Source organism: Pungitius pungitius, chromosome 1 (assembly GCF_949316345.1).
Source record: "Pungitius pungitius chromosome 1, fPunPun2.1, whole genome shotgun sequence".
Classification (NCBI taxonomy): Eukaryota; Metazoa; Chordata; class Actinopteri; order Perciformes; family Gasterosteidae; genus Pungitius; species Pungitius pungitius.
In genome coordinates, this window is record NC_084900.1 from 21,303,358 (window position 1) to 21,323,806 (window position 20,449).

The 20,449-nt window shown below is 44.1% G+C and overlaps 1 protein-coding gene across 1 annotated transcript in view; it reads right to left on the minus strand.

The window, feature by feature from the left end:
- Positions 1 to 20,449, minus strand: part of LOC119223277 (copine-9-like) — a 71,289-nt gene that overhangs the window by 38,623 nt on the left and 12,217 nt on the right. Inside the window, exons 3-6 of the mRNA XM_037480492.2 lie at positions 12,051 to 12,097; positions 6,879 to 6,982; positions 5,210 to 5,249; positions 3,996 to 4,075 (exon numbers count right to left, since the gene is read on the minus strand). Of these exons, the coding sequence (XP_037336389.2) occupies positions 3,996 to 4,075; positions 5,210 to 5,249; positions 6,879 to 6,982; positions 12,051 to 12,097 (271 nt within the window). The remainder of the gene's footprint in view (positions 1 to 3,995; positions 4,076 to 5,209; positions 5,250 to 6,878; positions 6,983 to 12,050; positions 12,098 to 20,449) is intronic.

Sequence of the window (20,449 nt, forward strand, 5' to 3'; positions counted from 1 at the left end):
TAATGGCAGTGAAATATTGAGCAAATTGTGAGAGGTTTTGCTGGATAACCTGCGGGTGATTCTGGAGGAAGTCAGGGAATCACCAAAGTCATCGTCTCTTGACTTAAAATACAGTACCTGTACCAAGTGGTCGCTGGTAGAAACAGAGGATCATGTGGCTGGAAGATCATTCTGAGCTCACAATAAGACAGCAGACTGGTCTGAAGCCTTTACAGACAGATTTATATATTAGAGTATTTTTGTACAAATATATATATATATAAGAAATATTGTTATTATATGATATATAATGTATATTGTACTGGATTGCATGTGAGAGTGACAAAAATAAGTGTTATTAATCCTTTTTTGTGTTGCAATAAATATTAAATATATAACTGCGGCAGTGATGAGCATTTGTTACCTTTATTGTTTTGCATACTAATATTAAATCATACTGGGATGTTTGCTTACATTTATTGAATGGCCTTACGCTGAAACATTTTTCACCAGCCGCCACTGGCTGTGCCCCAGTTTAATGCCTGGGCCATATTACGGGAGGCACATGACAGATGGACATTGACATCCCTAGCAACATTCCACTTGTAACATTTTAACTCTGTCCTTGAATTAATATACTGTATATAATACAAATATGTGTCCTATTTGTTCATCAGCCACAGAGCGGAATGCATCGCAGCAGATGCTCCCAATTACACACCCTGCCTACCAACACGTTACCAAATGTCTGACAGCAATCTTGTTTAATGACAATATTGGCTTAAATTCTGGGACACTGCCTAACACGGCGCTTCTCTTCAAAAAAGGGGACCAAAGAGTGTGTGCAAATTACAGGGTTATCACACTACCTAGACTAACGTATACTCCAAGGTGCTGGTGGGATGGCCAAAGCCCCACAATGACATGACCTGGTCGAGTTCCCTTCCTGGTTGGACAAAAGATGAGAGTGAAGGTGGAGTTGGCTTTTATACAAGAGGCCTGAGCCAGGAACCATACCTAGAATTTTGATAGCATAGGGATAGGGAATTAGGGCAGGTTTGTGTTGTGTTGTGAGTCATATCTTTGGCTGCCCCCCTGTATCTATTTTGTTGGTTTAGTCAGCCACTATATATGTTTCACTTGAATGTTGGGTGGGAGAACAGTTGAAGGGGAATCTTTGCAGTGCTAGACCTTAGGCTAGAACAGTTATGTTGTTAATTTGGGGCTCTAGAGTTCCATTAATTGATTTGGTAAAGTTCTTCATTGAGAAATGTTTGGGAAAATAACCCTTCTGCAGTAAATTGTGCCTTGACAACTTGGTCCGTGACAGCTGGAAAGGAGCATTCGGCTCATAGTCAAATCACAGATTGAAGAGGAACAATGCAGGTTTCATCCCTGTCGTGAAATAATGCACCAGCTCTTTCATCTTACAAGGATCATGAAGGGGGCCTGGGAGTATGCTCATTTGGTCTATAATATTTCTGTTTAGTTATTTGTCATAAACAAATAACAGTTTTGAACTGTGAAATTTACAGTTAAAATAAACATCAGGTAATGTTTAATATGATGGTGCTGTCATTTTTACGGTGGGGTTCTGGCAACCAGCTGCCAGTATTTCACTGTATTTTCAACAGGTTTTTTTGCATTGTACCTGCTGTGTGGTCTTAGGGCATGAATATAAAGACATCCCGCAGAGCTCCCCATTTACTTGTTTAAAAAGTGTGTATTTTGGGTTAATGTTATACTTTTACCGCCTCCGCTAATAGCCCCATATGGTTTCCACGGCAACGCGCAGGTAGATGGAAAGGAGTGCTCAGATCGCCACACAGCATGATGCCTATCTCTAAAACTGTTGACCTATAAAAGCATACACCCACCAACACGAGGAGGCTGCCAGAGCCGGATGTGTTTTGGACTTCTTATATGTGTGTGATGTCTGTGTGTTTGAAGACAGCAAGAGCAGGAAATCAATAATCCAAGTTTTTATATATATATATATACATATAAATAGATACATTCCAGACTTGTGTGGCCTTTGTCCGTGTTTTTTTGTGTGTCTGTGTGTATGTGCGTGTGTGTGGGTCACAGTTTGCTCCTCAAGTGCAGTCTTTCTAAATGACAGCACATACACAAATCAGTCTCCTTCTGTCTCTCCGTCTATCGCACCAACTCTCTTTTCCCAACTTGATTGCTCCCTCTTCTCCCCCCTCCTGTCGCCCTCCTCCGTATTTGCATATTCCTCTGCCTTTCCTGCTGAAATACATTCTAGTTCCTTGTTTGCAACCTCTCTCTCTTCTTTTGTCTGCTGTTGTCACTCACCCTTTGCACACTCCAAACTGCTCCGCTTGTGATGGGGGCTGAATCCGGTATTTTTGTGACAAAGCCAAGGACACAAGGCCTGTATCAAGGGATCATTAGTTTTTGATGTTTTTTTTAAGCAATTGAGGCCACAAGGCATTTAAGTAATGTTATTTTTGTATGTTTGGAGGATAATCATTTTGAATTTGGACTGTTCAGTATTTCTACGTGACATTAGGGATCAAATAAATGCTTGCGATATTGAAACCCTGGTGGAGACTAACCCATTCCCTCTCTGTCGCAGCTGCTTGTAGCAGCTACTTTTTGTTGAAAAGCTGTGATGGACCACGGTGCACGCTACATGCACAGAACTAAATGGCACTGAGTTAGCTGGAGGGCCACTGCTGAGCAACAGCCAATAAGTTGCATTTTTAACATGGAAATGGTTTAGCAATAATATCTGTAAAGTATTTCTGGAAATGCCATCCTCTAGAACAGCAGACAGTGCTGAAGATAATACGGGTCCCCTTTTCAGTGTCTTTAAATTCTATTGTCCACAATTGATCATTGAGACATTATAAACATCCCTAAGACAAAGGTCTTGTGTAACTTGTCCATTAATGGACACAGTGCAGATATGATTAATCAACTGGAGCTTTTGGCAGGTTTGTGATGTGTGAGTAATTGTCCCAATAAAAGTTCATTCAGTGATGAAAAAAGGTGGTAGGGTTATCTGAGTATCTATGTTGCCAACAGAAGGTGGAACATTTGGGCCGTGTTATGGTGGTGGTGGATCCCGCAGCCAGACTAATTGAGAACCACTGCTCTAAAACATGTCAACGATGCTGTTTGCAGGTGACAGCTTTACATAGATGATAACTGTATTGTAAGAGCCATATTTGCCTTAACAAGGTGTGTTTATTGTTTTCATCAAAATGTGTCAAGGCTCCTTTAAGTTACGTAGCTGATGACGTCATAGCTTCAGTCGAGGTTTATCAGTCTGTGGAGCTATACAGTTTTTTGACCGTTGTGCCAAGTCGAGCACTGAATGTTTATCGTATGCAAGTAAATCTTTATAAAACGAAGTTGCTGCCTACTTTCATTAAGCGTCAAGCTCACGGCCCAAAACACAGACTGTTAAAAGTAGTGGTAATATCGATCCACGAAGACGGAATTAAGATTGCCGCTACATGTATGCTACCATATGCTTGCACATAATCCCATGGAATTGATCTCACAAACCTTATTGATATAAAGTCCCTCCTTCGGGCAGAAGGGAGATCAGGACGGATTCGTTGCGGCCAAAAAGCTAACTGAACAGGGTCTGCGCCACAAATCAATCCAGTCCCCTCTTTTATAAGGTAAAATAAAAAAGTGCTTTCTTGCATCCACATGTAACCAAGCAGATACTTTGAGCAGATTTGCCTGCTTTAGTTTACTTTACATTACTGACTTTAAGGGCTTAGCGTGTAGTGGTTCTAATCTGACCTCTCACACATACGTAATAGATGAGAACATTTATTAATCGTGGTGATTCTACACTGCATTAATGTGTTGACTCATGAATGAATCGGGCTCATAATATTATCATTTGCACGTCACACAAATTATTAATGTTCATTATTTTTTCTTGATTACAATTCAACAAACCACAAAGGAAAAAAAAGAGCAGGAATGTGTCATTGATACAAGAGACAGGATGCTGTAGGGGGACTTACGATAGGGTCTTCTCCAGCCGCCCTCCTGTGGAGCCGATGATTTCTCCGAGTGTACAGAAGGTCTGGCCCAGAAAGTGCTTGGGTGTGGATCAAAAATATTAGGAAAAAAATTAATTGCATGGCAAGACAGGATTGTGAATAACTTAAGTTTAGGGTTGCTGTAATGTACAAAATCGCCCACAAAAGAAAATGTTTCTGATTATCTAGTGTTTTCGCATCTATACAGTGCAAATGAATGATGTTCAACCTCCCTACGTGTTGCAGTCGCCCTAGAGGGCCCCGGCCATTTGCTAGTGAAGGTAAGAAATTATTAAATGATGGGCATGGGAAATACAATGGGAATCTTGTGCATAGTTTTCAGGTGTGTGAGTATCACTCCCAACAATTAACTGGATAGAAAGTGAACGCATTCATTGTGACATCACCCATTGGTTGTGAGCTAACAAAAGCTAACATTTTTGAAGACTGGTCTTTGGCGATTCAACCCTTGCCATCTTGGCTTTTTTGCCACCGATGAACCAACACTAGAAATGCAGGACACGACTCTGATGGCAGCGACCTCAACTAGAGATTGAGACCATCAACTCATGTTTAAAAAGGTTACTGAGGGAATAAATCAAGAGAGAGGTAAAGTCCTTTTCTCATAGACTTCTATTCCGTTTTTATAAGATAAAGAGCCGCCTCCAGGTGATGTATCAGAGAGACTGCAATGTTTGAGTCATTTCTGCATTGGCTTTCCTGGGCAGAACCAATGGTTGCCAAATGCTCCCAATGCATCAAGTACCGCTGCTATTACTGACCCTGTCCTTGATGAAATTAAAGAATGTGAAGAAATAGGATGAAAATAAAGAGGATAAAACAATACTCTTCTGCGGACAGATATATTGGAAAAATATTAAAAGGAGAGGAATGAAGGCTAGGATAGGCTGGTATATGATAGGATAGTGCGATCCGGATATATACGCAACTCACCTTCTGCTCTTCCACATGGGGGGGGGGGGGGGGGGGGCGAAAAGAAAACTCAGTCACAGGCTGGATTTACATTCTAGAATCTCAACACACCAAAGGTATTTACAGCACTCGTGTCAAATCATCATCAGCCGCTGACCTCATTCACAGCAGATTAGCTTTAGCAATGTGAGTAATGCTGAATACAATGCGATACATTTGGAGGGCTGACAGTTCAGCGCTGAGCCATTTGAGTTGTTGCTCACATGTTTGGATATGTTGCAGCTTCTGGAGTCCACATTGTACCTGTAGGGAACAAATAGAGCAATGAGACAGGAAGAACTAGTGACACTACATTACACTACAGTTTACTACATTCCCTCGCTTTTTTATACACTACACATCTCTCGTCGCGATTTTTACCTTACTAAACCAAGTATCTATAGTACCTGAATATGGGTGATCAGTATATTACTGACTCATTTTAAAGTGCAAGCTATTATCAATTTTTTCCTCTGTTTGGCTTTTCCCAGGAGTGCTTTGTCCTAGCCTGCTGTGCTGTGACTGGATAATAATAGCCGGTGATACTATGTTCTCATTGATGGAATATCAGGCAATGACCATGTGTTTGTAGATATATGTACAGTACCAGTCTAAGGTACTTTTATCTGGTACTGTATATATTTACAATGAGAGTATGAAAATTAAAGTCTGATCATTTACTAAGCTATTTTGCTCGTTCTACCGTGCAATCACGCTACATTTACCACTGAAAATGAGTTGGACATGGTGTTGCAGTGTGTTGCTATACTGTTGTGACAATGACACTGAGGTGGTTGGCTAAAGCATTCATTCGTTTTACTTTTATCACTGTGCTAATTACATAGTAAAATATTGGTTGGCCACTTGGCAATTTTTAGGGAGAAAATAAACGTAGTCTGACAAGGGGCTGGTGCAGGTAGAAGCAGGGAAGACAATGACTCAACAAGGGACACCAGGCACACAGGGCTTAAATACACAAGGGAGGTGCAAGTGATTGGACACAGGTGGAAACAGACAATCACAAGACAAACTTCACACACATCACCATGAAAAAAAGTATTCATAGGTGCATAGGTGAAATCATAGGTGCAACCGACTAAGCTACGATGCTTTGTTTCATATAGTTATGGAGGCAAAATATATTATGTCTGTTGATGTTCTGGGGTGTCTTACTAGTGTCTTAAAATAAAATAAAATATGAAAGCATATTGAATTCTCCTGTAGTATCTGAGTTGTTTCACAAAGACTATATCATTGAAAATAGGAAATGACCCTACAAAGCATGTTTAAATGATGTCCACAACAGCATAATAGTGTCATCACAATGTTCCTGTTCCATTTACAGGTGAAACTCAAAAAATGAGAATATTGTGCACAAGTTCATTTGCTTTACAAGTTCAAACTCTCTAAAACAGTGGTTCTCAACTTGTCTGGCTCCGGGACCAACCTGCACCCCTTAATGACAAGCCGCGACCCGTGATCGATCGGTCAACGGGGGGGGGGGGGGAGTTGCGCTAGCGGTGTCGGGGGAAGGGCCGCGACCCACCGTTTGTAGTGGGTCGCGACCCACCAGTTGAGAAACACTGCTCTAAAAGCTTCTGCCACACAGACCCCACTGCGCAATGAAAACACATTTCAGGTCCTTGTTACAGCTACAGAGGCATGGATTAATTAAGGATAACAGGTATAGAAGATACTACATCAAAAGGAAATTAACAAACCTTGGTAAGTGACCTTTTTTCTTTTCACTTCCTTTCAGAATTGAATTGATTTGTGATCAGCCTGTTCACTTATCCAATCACAGGCTTTTTTGGGTGGTGACCATGAATCCATAGCACGCAGAAGAAATGAGTCGAGGTTCAGACTGAATGAAATACAGTCAAAGATACTTACACATCAAACCGTAGATTTTGTTTCTCTTCAAAGAAGAAATCCAGGACAAACTTCCTGACAAAATCCGGATTCCGAGTGTTATCGATTACCTCTGTCCTGCCAAACTACAAAAGTAGAGTGACTATTAGTGGTAATAACAGAGTTGATTCATGATTCAGCATGTTATTAGGCTCCCATCAAAACAATTATACAATGATGTGAATGAAATTTAGCAACAATCCCTAGTACCAACAGAATAATTTCTGATTAAAAATGGATGAATATGAATCTCCTTTTGCGAGTACACGACCACGCTGTATCAAACCGTGCTTCATTGTGCTAGGAGCTCACTCTCTTGTCCCCAAAGAAATGACACCGGACTGACAGTGTCACACTTTCCGGGCCTGGCTTCGACTAGCACCGTATAATGACCTATTTAACGTGGCACTGTCTCAATAGCTCCACTCATCTTTGCACCTAATCCAGGCCATCAACTCCGTCCCCGGGCCCAGCCATTACCAAGGCCACACAAAGGGAGCCTGGTGGACCTTCAGGAGGCATTCAGTAGTATCGAAAATCACATCAGATGTCTTTTTAGTGTTTGAATTTTTGGTGCTGAGGACCTTTGGTTTATAGTCCCACTTGGTTAATACATTCTGGGACGTATGTCAAAGGTTAGAGGATTACTTTATGGAATGACTTTCATTGTCTTAGAATAAGCACAACAAAGAGAAAAGCAAACATTGGTTTCAGTAAAGGCTATAAGAATAGGTCTATCAAATGAATTCACTATTGCAATGTATACACACTGTGTATTTCAACTGACTCAAGTTATTCTGATCTCATTTTTGTTTAAGGTAGTTAAAATGCAGTTCAGGCACATCACAGTACAACAGTTCCTGAGGAAATCTGCAGGTATGGCAAGGAAGTGTGTCGTACAACTTATTCATGAGGTTTTACAGTCTAAAGTACTGCCACCCTCCAAGGATTTATTGCACAATATTTGGATAGCAAGATGCAAAGTTAATGTCGCTCGTCCCCCATGGGGCCCCAGGGAGGATTCGGGAGTGAACATGTGAGGGATGGAATGAAGGAAGTGTCCTGTGATCAGGAAACCACTTAGTGTGCGGAGGAGGGACATACATTAAATATCACTCTACGATGAAGGGTGGATTAGCTGGAGACATCATATTGGAATATAGCCATTTGATAAAACACATACTTGATTCAAATTGTTTGTTTTCGTGCATGTGCACAAGTTTTTGAAGAGATCAAATTACATTTAGAAATGACATCAAGCTACGATGCTGAAATGCAACAACATTCAAGCTCAATGATCTGCTCACTCCGTGCTTGGCTGATGTTTGCTCAAAGCCCCGCCACGTGGAATTAAAAAGGTGTGAGGACTATCGATGGGAAAGGCTTAGCGGTGGCAATGCCACATCCGTGTTGACTTAAGAGTTTCAAAATGGGTGTATACACCAACTAAAGATGGAATGTTATAAGTAAAGAAGATGAGGGGGCACACAGAAATCTGTGATTGGGAGAAGTGAAGAAAAGGGGAAGAAATTCAATGAAGCAGTATTGAATTGAAAGTCACCTTCAGGATCTACTGAATATATTTTGAGGAGGAGACGTTGTATATTTGATGAGAACAAAAAAAGGAATCTTACCGATATGAATTCCGTTTGTCAAGCATCAGAAACAGAATTAATGAGTTCCTTTTAATTTATGTACGACACACTTCCTGCCCAGTCTACATCCAGGACATGGTGAAACCCTACATCCCAACTCGCACACTTCGATCTGCATCTGCAAAGCGGCTTGTTCCTCCCTCACTGAGAGAAAAGCACTCGACGAGATCGCGACTCTTTGCTGTCCTGGCTCCGAGATGGTGGAATGAGCTCTCCGATGACATCAGGACTGCAGAGAGCCTCTACATCTTCCGTCGAAAACTCAAGACACACCTCTTTAGACTCTACCTTGACTAAAACACTAGCAAACCGTAGCACTAACAAATGATAGCACTTAAATTGTACTTATAATGGCACTTTTCTATAACATGTTTTGTAACTGCTTATTTGATGAAAAATGTACTTTCTTGTTACTTGTTTTCTGAGTTTGTATCTACGTATGTGGAAATGCAATTATTGTACGTCGCTTTGGATAAAAGCGTCAGCTAAATGACATGTAATGTAATGTAATGTATTCCTTAATCATTGCTAATAATTCATTGGTTTGAGTCAGGTATATTACATTTTCTTCAGACGTTTTTTACACTTCTGTGAGCAAGCAAAGCGGCAGACACTTCTTCTACAACAACAGTCTTGTGAGTCTGCAGTGAGTCGTCTCTAGCCTTAAGCTTAATAACTCACCGCCCCATCCTTCTTAATTTCTGACTGAAAGTAGCTAATGTCATTGTGACGGTCCCTTGCCGTATTACTCGGGTGTATGTCTCTTCTAATGGCAGGTGCCCGGAGAGTGCTGACTGGAGACACCTGGGGGGCCCGGCGCTCAGCCTTCTTGCAACCTGTGGGGGCTGATCACAACTCGGTGCCTTGTCTCCCCATGTGGGGACAACCCTGGCCAAAGAGCTAAATAATGGATGGAATTGCTCTGGTATCCAACAGCACCGTCAGAAATCTTGGAGTTCTCTTGGAGTTCTCTTGGACCAGGATATGTCCTTCAACTCTCATATAAAGAAGACTTCAAGGACTGCCTTTTTTCATCTACGTAATATATCGAAAATCAAGAACTTCCTGTCTCAAAGTGATGCAGAGGCACTTGCTGGTGAGGCACCGTCTTATCTTAAAGAGCTTGTTACACCGTACTGCCCTACAAGGCATCTGCACTCCGTGGATGCTGGGCTACTTGTGGTTCCTAGAGTTTTAAAAGGATGGGGGCCAGAGCCTTCAGTTATCAAGCTCCTCTTTTGTGGAACCAGCTTCCTTTCATTCCGGGGGGCAGACTCGGTCAGCTCATTTAAGATAAAGCTTAAAACGTTCCTCTTTGATATTGCTTATAGTTAGGGCTGGCTCAGGTTAGCCTGGACCAGCCCTTAGTTAAGCTGCTCTAGGCTTAGACTGCCGAGGGACTTCTTAGAACACACCGAGCCCCTCTCTCACTCTCAAACTCTCACTCTCTCCTTCCACAATCATCCATGTTTTATTAATGTACATCACAAATTCAGCTTCTTTCCGGGAGTTCTTTGTGCTTTCTCGCCTAGCAGGTCTCCGTGGATCGTAGTTCCGTGCGGATCCCGGTTCTGACTCCTGGCATGGCTCTGCTGACACCTGCTGCTGCCATCATCATTACTTTAAATATGATTCATATTACTGTCATCGTAAACCAACATCTTTCTGCTCTCCCTCCCCACAGAAGCCTCTGTGGATGGTGGTTCGACCTGATGGTGGTTGTCCCTGCAGTGGTCCTGCAGTACACTTGTTCTGCTACTTGCAATTACTTGTATCATTTCTGTTTGAGAAATTGAATGTATTGTACATCTTTTACATTGTTGATACTGTACACATGACATCCATTGCAGTCTGTCCATCCCGGGAGAGGGATCCCTCCTCTGACGTTCTCCCTAAAGTTTCTTCCCTTTTTTCCCCATTGAAGCGTTTTTTCATATGTTGGGAAGTTTTTCCTGTGCCGATGTGAGGGTTTCCGGACTGTAAAGCCCTCTGAGGCAAATTTGTAATTTGCGATTTTGGGCTATACAAAATAAAGGGAAGTGAATTGAATTGAATTTAAATAAACGCTGTACCCGTCTGCGTCTCCCTCATCTTGTCATGGCTGCCCGAGCTGGGTCGTGACAGTTGGGGGCTCGTCCGGGATCCCTGGTGATCCATCTTGCGGTAGCGGGTAGTTTGTATTTACTAAGATTGCTACTGCCCATGTTAGCTGGTTTGACAAATGTCACAGTTACACTCTCTTCACTCTAACCAAACATGGCATGAAAAGGTCAAGTCAAACCAAGGATAAAAGAGGGTGTTGTGTCAGGGTGTCACCACCACGGGTGGTGTTTTGTTCTGTCGCCAGGCCAGTGGGAGACCTAACTCTATGGTGGGTTTTGACCTATACCCTGGAAGAGACAGGAGGCCATCTTGGAGGAGATAAAAGAGACGTGAGCACATGGAAAAGGGGAGAAAGGCTAGGGCACAGCGAATTGTTTGACGAGTGTATTTTGAATAAATCAACCCTCCCGAAAGCACAAGGTGTGTACTTGAGTTCTTTTTTCATTTACAACTGCGACCATCTTGTCACACTGGTCATTAAAGGTTTGACAACTTACGTCACAGAGTGTAGGTGGGGTGCGTAGATGTTTTTTTTAGCAGGAGGCCGACGTTTTTTGGGGGAGGTGCAGACGGTAGGGTTGTACTGCGACACTTGGGTGGCTAGTCTGGGGGAGGATGGTAAATCAAGGTAGGCTGGTGTCCTCCACGTAGCTTTGATGCTAACGGTGTTCCCCTGTCTGGTTCAGTGGCATTACCGCTTTGGGTTCCGTCTTGTTTGTTTCATTAGTGTTGCAGTGACCGCGGTCAGAGCGTCTTGTCTCGGGAGCACGTCCGTGGTCCAGGGCAAGTTGCCAGGTGGCTTTCTCTCGCCACTGGCTTTTAGTGCATAAATTCCCACCGCCAGTAACTGCATGAAGACCAGGGTTGAGCCTATTTATGTAATTCATGGTGAGACAGTCAGCTAGAGGGGCGCACTGTTATGCTTGCTATGCTACAGTCTGTTCGCTGTGCACTGGTGGACTTCACTGTTCCTTACATTGATTTGCAGGCACACTCAGAATGGAGAATGTGGAGCACTTCGTGGCCTCTCCCTCAGAGGAGGGTTTAGATATTTGTACAAAGGCGCAACTGCTGAAAATAGCTGAGCATTATGATATTGATGAGGGAGATGAGACGGTTCCCCCAAAAGAAAGCGTTTTTTTAGCTCTTTGGCCAGCTGTTTCCACACATGGGGCGACGAGGCACCGAGTTGTGATCAGCACCCACAGGTGGCAAGAAGGTGGAGCTTTAAAGAGGAGCACCGGGCCTCCCAGGTGTCTCCAGTCAGCACTCTCTGGGCACCTGCCATTAGAAGAGACATACACCCGACTAATACGGCAAGGGGCCGTCACAATGTTAAACACAGCAGGGCGGTAGAAATATATATATATTGGTTGCCAGAGGTTACTCAACGTACCCCTCTCCATTCTTTGGTTCCCACGGCTTGCAAATACAACACGACCACTGAAAGGAAGAAGGGGAAGTGTTAGAAAAAAGTCAAGAAGATTAAGTCAATGCCTTCATGGTTTGTACATTTTAGCACTCTTGGGGAAGAAAATTAGTAAGACCCGCTGCATCATAGAATGAAAATAGAATTTTAATTATTTCCTCTATAATGAATTCTGTCCCCTAAAAATGACAAAACCGGAATACAGTTGAACATTAAAAATAATCAGAAACATAAACAAAATATGGTATTAGGCTCATTCTCACTTATAATACCAGCATAACAATGCAGGAGTAATCGAAGTTTCCTGCAGGTATTCTGTCACCACCTTTAGCCGGGCATTTCCCCGGCCGTCCATAAGTATAATTAAATATAGGAAACTGGCTGTGTATAAGTCATTATTCCAAGAATAGCCTGTCTCTCTCATTGCTAACTGTCGTCCAAAGACTAATGATGGAATCTGTTGTTTTAGCTACTGTCCACTGGTGAGCAGAGGCGGTCCTCAGATAACTTTGTGATTAAAGGCAACAACACGAGAGAGCTCGACATTGCCTGTTTTTCAACTTTGCTGACTCTTAACCCGAAAGAGAACCTAAACCCAAGCACAGCGCTTAGTTTCCAACACTCGTTTACAGAGGGCACAGACAATTTATCCTGTCGATGGTGGCGTCAGATCACCACCTGTGGTGGCGGGCCTGGTTTCGAACAGTGGCGCCCAACTCGGCGGGGGACGGACGATGGCAGACGACGAGCGCCAGCAAGAAATACCGGCCCAACCAATCATGGCGCTGGGCCAGATGATTGGCGGCCATCCAGCGCGACCAGGCGGAGGCGAATCGGCAATTAGCACTCCAGGCCCTGGTGGGGAGACAGGCCCAGGCGCTGGAGCAACTGGCGGCCAGGCACCCAGCACCCAGGCCCACACCACTAGCCGGTCCACCGCATGACGGCGGAGAACGATGTCCAGGCGTTCATGGAGGCCTTGAGGAGCGATGGCGGAAGCATGTGGCTGGGCGGCGGAGGAATGGCCGATCAGGCTCCTATCTCGCCTGACGGGAGAGGCGCAGACGGCGGCCATGGGGCTGCCACCGGCGGCCTCCCGGCGGCCTCCCGTGGAGACTCCGTCGGTCCCCGAAATTCACTCAATGGAAGATTTTCCACTCGAGCAGTCTCGTGACGATACTCTACGCTCAGCCTACGAGTGATAAGATGGTCAAAGGGTGCGCCCTGACGCAGCGCGGTCTTATCCGCACTTTTCATTGATTAGGGATAGACTATATCGAGTGAGTCGTGACACTCGGACGGGACAAGAAAACACCCAGTTGCTGGTGCCGAAAAGCCGCCGGGAAACGATTTTCCAGGCGGCTCACTATAACCCGATGGCGGGTCACATGGGGTACAAGAAAAAACGAGACCGGATAATGACCCGATTTTATTGGCCAGGAGTGTCAGTTGGTTAATCACCCGGCCATCCCGAGGGCGCCGTTACGTCCTCTACCATTGGTGGAGGTTCCGTTTGAACGCATCGGGATGGAACTCATCGGGCCATTTCACCGGAGAGCACGCGGATATCGCTTTGTGTTAGTCCTCATGGATTACGCAACCCGATATCCGGAGGCTGTGCCATTGCGCAATATCTCGGCAAAGAGTGTCGCGCTCTGTTTCAGGTCATCTCCCGGGTCGGAATCCCGAAAGAGATTCTGACGGACAAGGGCACCTAGTTCATGTCGCGTACACTGAGAGAACTTTATGGGTTACTGGGCATCAAGTCCATTCGTACTAGTGTGTACCACCCGCAGACAGACGAGACGGGCTGGTAGAACGTATGAATAAGACACTGAAGTCCATGATCCGTAAATGTATTGGGACAAATGGCTTGATCCTCTGTTGTTTTCAGTCCGGGAGGTCCCCCAGGCCTCCACGTGAGAATTTGCTCCGGGCCCAGGAACGACAACAACGGCTGTACAACAGAGGAGCCAAGCTGCGACAATTCACACCGGGAGAAAAGGTACTTGTATTACTTCCTTCTTCCAAGTCTAAACTCCTGGCTAAGTGGCAAGGGCCCTTCGAGGTCACACGCCAGGTGGGGAATGTCAAGTATGAGGTAGTGCGGTCTGACAGGGGCGGTGATACACAAATATACCACCTGAACCTCCTGAAAGCCTGGAGGGAGGCGGAGTCTGTTTCTCTGGTTTCCTCAGTATCAGAAAGAGAGGACCTGGGGCCGGAGGTGCCAAAAGCGGTGAATCCCACCTCGCTCCTGTGTGAGGGCCGTCTCTCCGAGGACCCAGAAGGATGGGGCTTTACGGTTCTGTGTTCTGTGACTATCACAGGGTGAACGACGTGTCACGATTCGATGCCTACACAATGCCCCGGGTCGACGAACTCCTGTACCGGCTGGGCACTGCACGTTTTTTTACGACCCTGGATTTAACTAACGGCTACTGGCAGATTCCCCTGTCGTCACGGATTTCTCCACTCCGTATGGTTTGTACCAATTTACCACGCTTCCGTTTGGCTTGTTCGGTGCCCCGGCCACGTTGCGGCCGCACGCCGCATACGCGGCCTACCTGGATGATGTCATCATCCACAGCACCACCTGGGCGGAGCACGTGCGGCGGGTGGACGCAGTGCTGGAGTTGCTGAGGCGGGCCGGGCTCACCACCAACCTGGGGAAGTGTGCAGTTGGACGGAGGGAGGTACGGTATTTGGGGTACCACTTGGGGGGCGGGCAGGTGCGCCCTCAGGTGGACAAGACGGCGGCTATTGCGGCCCGCCCGCGTCCCAAGACAAAAAAAGAGGTGAGGCGGTTTCTGGGGCTGGCAGGGTATTACAGGCGGTTCATTGCAGGCTTTGCGGACCTCACCAGCACCGTGACCGACCTGACCCGGAAAGGTGCGTCAGATCTGGTCCAGTGGTCGGAGCAGGGCCAGCGGGTGTTTGAGAAGGTAAAAGAGACTCTCTGTGGGGAACCGCTCCTCCACACACCTAACTTTTCTCTCCCCTTTACTCTGCAGACCGACGCGAAGGACAGGGGGCTGGGGGCCGTTTTGTCCCAGGAGGTGGAGGGGGTCGACCGCCCCATGGTTTACATCAGCCGGAAGCTGTCGGAAAGGGAGGCCAGGTACAGCACGGTGGAGAAGGAGTGCCTGGCCATCCGGTGGGCTCCCTGCGCTACTACCTCCTGGGACGCTCATTCACCCTCTGTTCGGACCACGCCCTGCTCCAATGGCTCCACCGCATGAAGGATACTAACGCCCGGATCACTCGGTGGTATCTGGCTCTACAGCCTTTTAACTTCAAGGTGGTCCATAGGCCGGGGGCGCAGATGGTCGTGGCAGACTTCCTCTCCCGCCCTCTTGAGGGAGGAGGGGGGGGGAGTAGGCTAGGCCGGACAGCTCCCCGGCCTAAGTCGGGCGGTGGGGGTATGTGGTGGTGGGTGTGGTTTCGGCTCGGCTGCAGGGGGGAAGAGAGGGGGAGTGGTTCCGGGAACGGGGCCAGGTGGAGGCAATGAGCCTCAGCTGGGGGGAAATAATCATTAATTGTGTCCCCATATAAGACCCAGGGAGGCGGCGAGGGGGTGCAACGAGCGAGCGTCGGGACGCCTCACAAGTGGAGCACGAGCATCCTAAGAACAATAACATATATTCCAACTGTACTTTCCGCTGCCTTCTTCTGGAGCCCCTCACACCCACATGTTGCACCACCATACATGGTTCACTCTTGAGAGTAGTCACAAATAATCTGCGAATAATGGTCTGATGTTAATCTAAAACAGTTTTTTTACAGATATCGATGGTCCCTAGAGAATGACTTCTCTTGACTGCAGCGAACCCTAATGTCAATGTCCCCTGACATTTTATCTAGCATTGTCAACTGGACAAAACTCTCAAATATCCAATAATACTAGATGAAATGCCACCAAATTTTGATAAAGATATTGTACTTACCCAGATGGACTGAAAAGACCAACTACCTATAATATTGGCATATCAAAAGACCCTCAACTATACAATGTGTTTATTACTTGATAAACAAACATGCTCAAACAATCAACTGAAAAATTGACAAATAAATAATTATTATAAACGGAAGAAGAGATTGCAGAAAATATACAAAAACAGAGCACAATTTATTCATTTTTGATTTAGAAAGATTTCTTTAATTGTTCCTCTGTTCTCTGACCATTTGACATAGACTCTAATTAACTTAAAACTGTCTGGACCGGCAGAAAATGAAAAGAAAATTTTCCCTCCTAATGAGCGATTAAATCTGTGATCTCAAGGTCACGCCCAAAATCTCTCACAGGCTAGCTAAATGATGGATGAGGAGACTATGGTCAAAAAATGTATCTTTAATCAGCGAATGGCATGATTTAAATTGCAATTGTCTGATAATTATCTGGTAAGGTGAGTAGCAGTGTTTTTTAAAATCAGTTTCAGCTGCACTGGTGTTGATGGAATCAACAACAGGTGAACTAGAGGGGCAACAATGACACAACCCCCAAAACAGGACTATTTTTTGCATGTGGAGGCAATTCAAATTTGAGCTGAACAGGGCCATAGAAAGTCCTCAACCCAATCATCAGGACCAATATCTGCTGCTTTGTGCAAGGAGGAACAGGTTGAGCACGAAATGCTGAGTGGGCACACCAACCTCAGAGAAGGATAAGACCAGAGAGACCCAAAACCTGTGGAGGCCAACTGTTTAGAAGAGCAACTATAACAAAGCTGCTTAACTGGAGCCAAAATGTGAAATCACATATCACCATTGCCGCAGGCTTACCAGGCTCCACTGCCCGCTGGTGGTAAGGAAGGTTGCAGACTGTCAAAAGCCTGCTGCAGAAAAATGAGAGATTTTCTAAAGGGAACCCGGTGCTGAGAAGCATACTTTGTCTACGGTGACGCAAAACTAAAGTTCCTCTATGTAACTCTTAAGCCAATGGATGGATGAAGACCAAACAGCCAGCCTGGATTTTTGTCAGTCACAACTGCGGCTCACTGGTAGAGGCGGGTTGTACTTCAAAAAGGGGATTGGCGGTTCAATCCCTGGGTTCGCTAGTCTGTGTACTTGGACTAGACAGTCCAACAATCAAATTGTTTAAAAGTATGATCAGTGTGAATGGTTAATTGGAGTCCTGGTGCAGGTGCCGCCCTGCATTGTGGCCGCTGCCGTAGGTGTGAATGGGTGAAAAATGAATGTAGTTTTCTAGATTGTTCTACATACAAGTGCTTTGAGTGGTTAAAAAAGAGATACACAGTACTCATGAACACGTCATGTTTTGTGTTTTATAAACTAAAGTCTTTCTTAAAAATAGTGTTACCCAGTTTATCTAGCGTTTGGCTAGTTTGTTCCATTTCGGTGTGCAACACAAGGGCATCTAAAGAAACAACCAGCAAAAAGCAAACTACAGCACCCGCTTTTACTTCACACATTTGTTCATCATCATTTGTACGGGGCCTTGTTAAAGGTGAAAAAAGATGGCACAGTAGTGCACATCCAGCTACGCATTTAACAGCTGAATGATGTTTTGTCACATCATCCTTTCCTGACTTAGAGGGGACAGGTTTTGAAGTGAAAACGGCCATTAAATGCCTCAGACGTGAGACAGACGACGTCTATTTCACCTGCTCACTCTTTCCTCAGATCTCATCAAGAGACCTTTGGGGTAATTAGAGACCGGTGGCCTTCATTGACATCGTATGCCTTGGGTCCTGCCTTCCTTCTTCTCCGCCAATGGCGCCTTTTTCGAATAATAATTGACCAATTTTTGAGGTGGAACTTAACAGTTAACATATATACAATGAAGAGGGAATTATTATACAAAAAAAGGCTGTGAATGAAGTTCTGCCTTACCCACTGTTTAAAAGCAATTTTCCGTAAAGTTCCTAATAATCAAAGTTCCTTAAAATCATTTATGAAATTGTGGCCCTAAGACAAATGTTATGAGAAAAAAAAGCTGCCTAAATCATATAGTTCATGTATAAGAATATTGTCTTCAAAAGTGAGTAATTGTCAAACTACAGCAGTACAGGGAACAAACCCAGAGCTAGAACCACACCTGCTGTGCTATAACTAATAATATACTATAACTCCTACCTTTAAGTGAGTCACAAACCTAAGGCAGATGCAACAAAATGAAATGTGCCAGCAGTATCATACAGGGAAGGAAATCCAACAAACTTGGGTAACACTTTTCTTGAATGGGGGTTCATAAGACTGACATAACTTTGTCATAACCATGACATGACAGCTGTCATAAATATGAATGAATACTTATGACAGTTGTCATTAAGTGTCATTCGGTAAGTTATGTCACTTTTGATGCAAAGGTGACATTGTTTGAGATGTCCTTGTTATGACCACTTGACATAAACCAAGACAACAAAACCTGTCATAAACATGTCATAGCAGACCTAACTGTCAAACTTAAGAAAAACGTTTGGCTTCATATCGACATAGCAACATTAAACCGTCCTATATGGATGGTTTTGACACTCGCTGTCACAAAACCATTACAATTGTGTCATAAATGTTGTCCCTTTCTTTAAGATGTCGTTAAGTGTAACTACACTGCCAAATGACTTTATAACAGTGTCACGACTGTTTTCTTTGAATTCAAGTAAAGTGGAACAATTTGAATGTTTCGTCAAACTGTCATTAAGTGTTATTACACTGTCAGATGATATTAATACCTTAACAAAAGCAACAAACAAGTCAAGAGGTACTGTTTCCTTTATGTATCCCAACACAAAACATAACACAAAACACATATAAAGTTTCTACATATATTGTGTATGTACAAACACATTAACTTTTTTTAAAGTTCAACAGCAAGTTTAAACAACTGTTTAACAAAATTTAAACAATTGTTATACATTATTGGGAGGAACTTTTCTATTTTTTTTGCATGCTGTGATGGTTTCGGCCATTTCCTCGTTTATAGCCTCGCGGCAACGCTCTGCAAGCACACAAATCCTCATTTGATCTTCGTCACCTTTCAGCAGACCTTGGAATGTGTCCCGAAAAGTAACTGCGAGCTCAGCAATTATAGCTGACCGTGCAATCGTGTTTCGATCAATATTCATTTTCGCGAAGGCTTTCTTCATGGATCCACACTTTTTGAAGATCCGAAGGACATCCTTATAGCGACGGATCAGTCCATCTGTTGTGGTTACTTAAGAACACAACAAAAAAACAAAGAAAATAGGTCACTTTTTCAGACTTGTTCTGGCATTGTTGATTTGGCACCCTATAGGTTTTGTAGTACTAGCAGATAAGAAAGGATCCTTCTTACTTTTGCATCCTTCTTCTAGGCTGGTTATATTATACTTTCCTACCCAACTCTGTGGCTAGCAATATCTGCCTTCACCAGCCTAGAAAGAGGATGCCCAGGAAGTAATGTCCTCTTTTACCTGCCTGTACCAAAAATAACCCTATAATGGATAGAGAATGCACAGTAAACTAGGATGATACAGTAAGTAGATTTTTTTCTTAAATTTTTCTGTTTCAGAGGTTAAAAATCCAAACTGCAGAAATCATAGAATAACTTGAGGAGATCAAGAGAGCTATACAAGGCTGTAGAGATCTCAATCACTGATTTTCAGAATGATTACTAAAATATACCATTAGCGAGACATCGATATATTATCTTTAGTTCTATCTAATTATTATTAACAAAGCCCATGGAAGTAGCAGAAGCAGAGATGTTTATAAGTAAGCAAACAACTGCTTTTATGCAGTCACTTTTTTGAGAGCAGACAACTGCACATGTACAAGAAGAGGGTTTGTTATAATTACTTTAATTATTATTTTTTCTTTTTCTTTCTTATTTTTTCTATTGCACTGTAGTTGATAATTAACACACAGAGTTTGTTTGGGGGAAAAGCGATTGCACTCTGGTTATACTCTCAGAGCATTTACTGGCAGGAAAGCTCAGAGTTATTTTTTTAGCAGCAGTAACAGTTTGTATGTGTGCATTCGTACCTTTCCCAGAAGATGCAAGTGTGCTGGGGGCTTCCTTAATTTAGGCGAGTAGGAAGTCCTTGTCGGCTTTCAGGTCCTTGTTGGCCTCCTCCAGGTAATTAATGCGCTCCTCAAGGTGTTCAATCTTCTGTCGTTTTTTCTAGCACTGGGATTTGAGAGTAAACCATCTCCACTCATCGGATCTACAGAGTGTGAATTGCGGTGCGGTGAGTCTGTTGCGTCACTTCCTGTCGACAGCGTGTTTGATGTCATTGAACTTTTTCAGAGCTCTTGCGATACCAAGTTGATTCTGTCTTGATATTGTCAGTACAAGCGGCGAATTATCTACGTGAGACGTTGTTAAACGCCTTACCGTCCAGCACTTTGTCGTTTAAACAAATAGT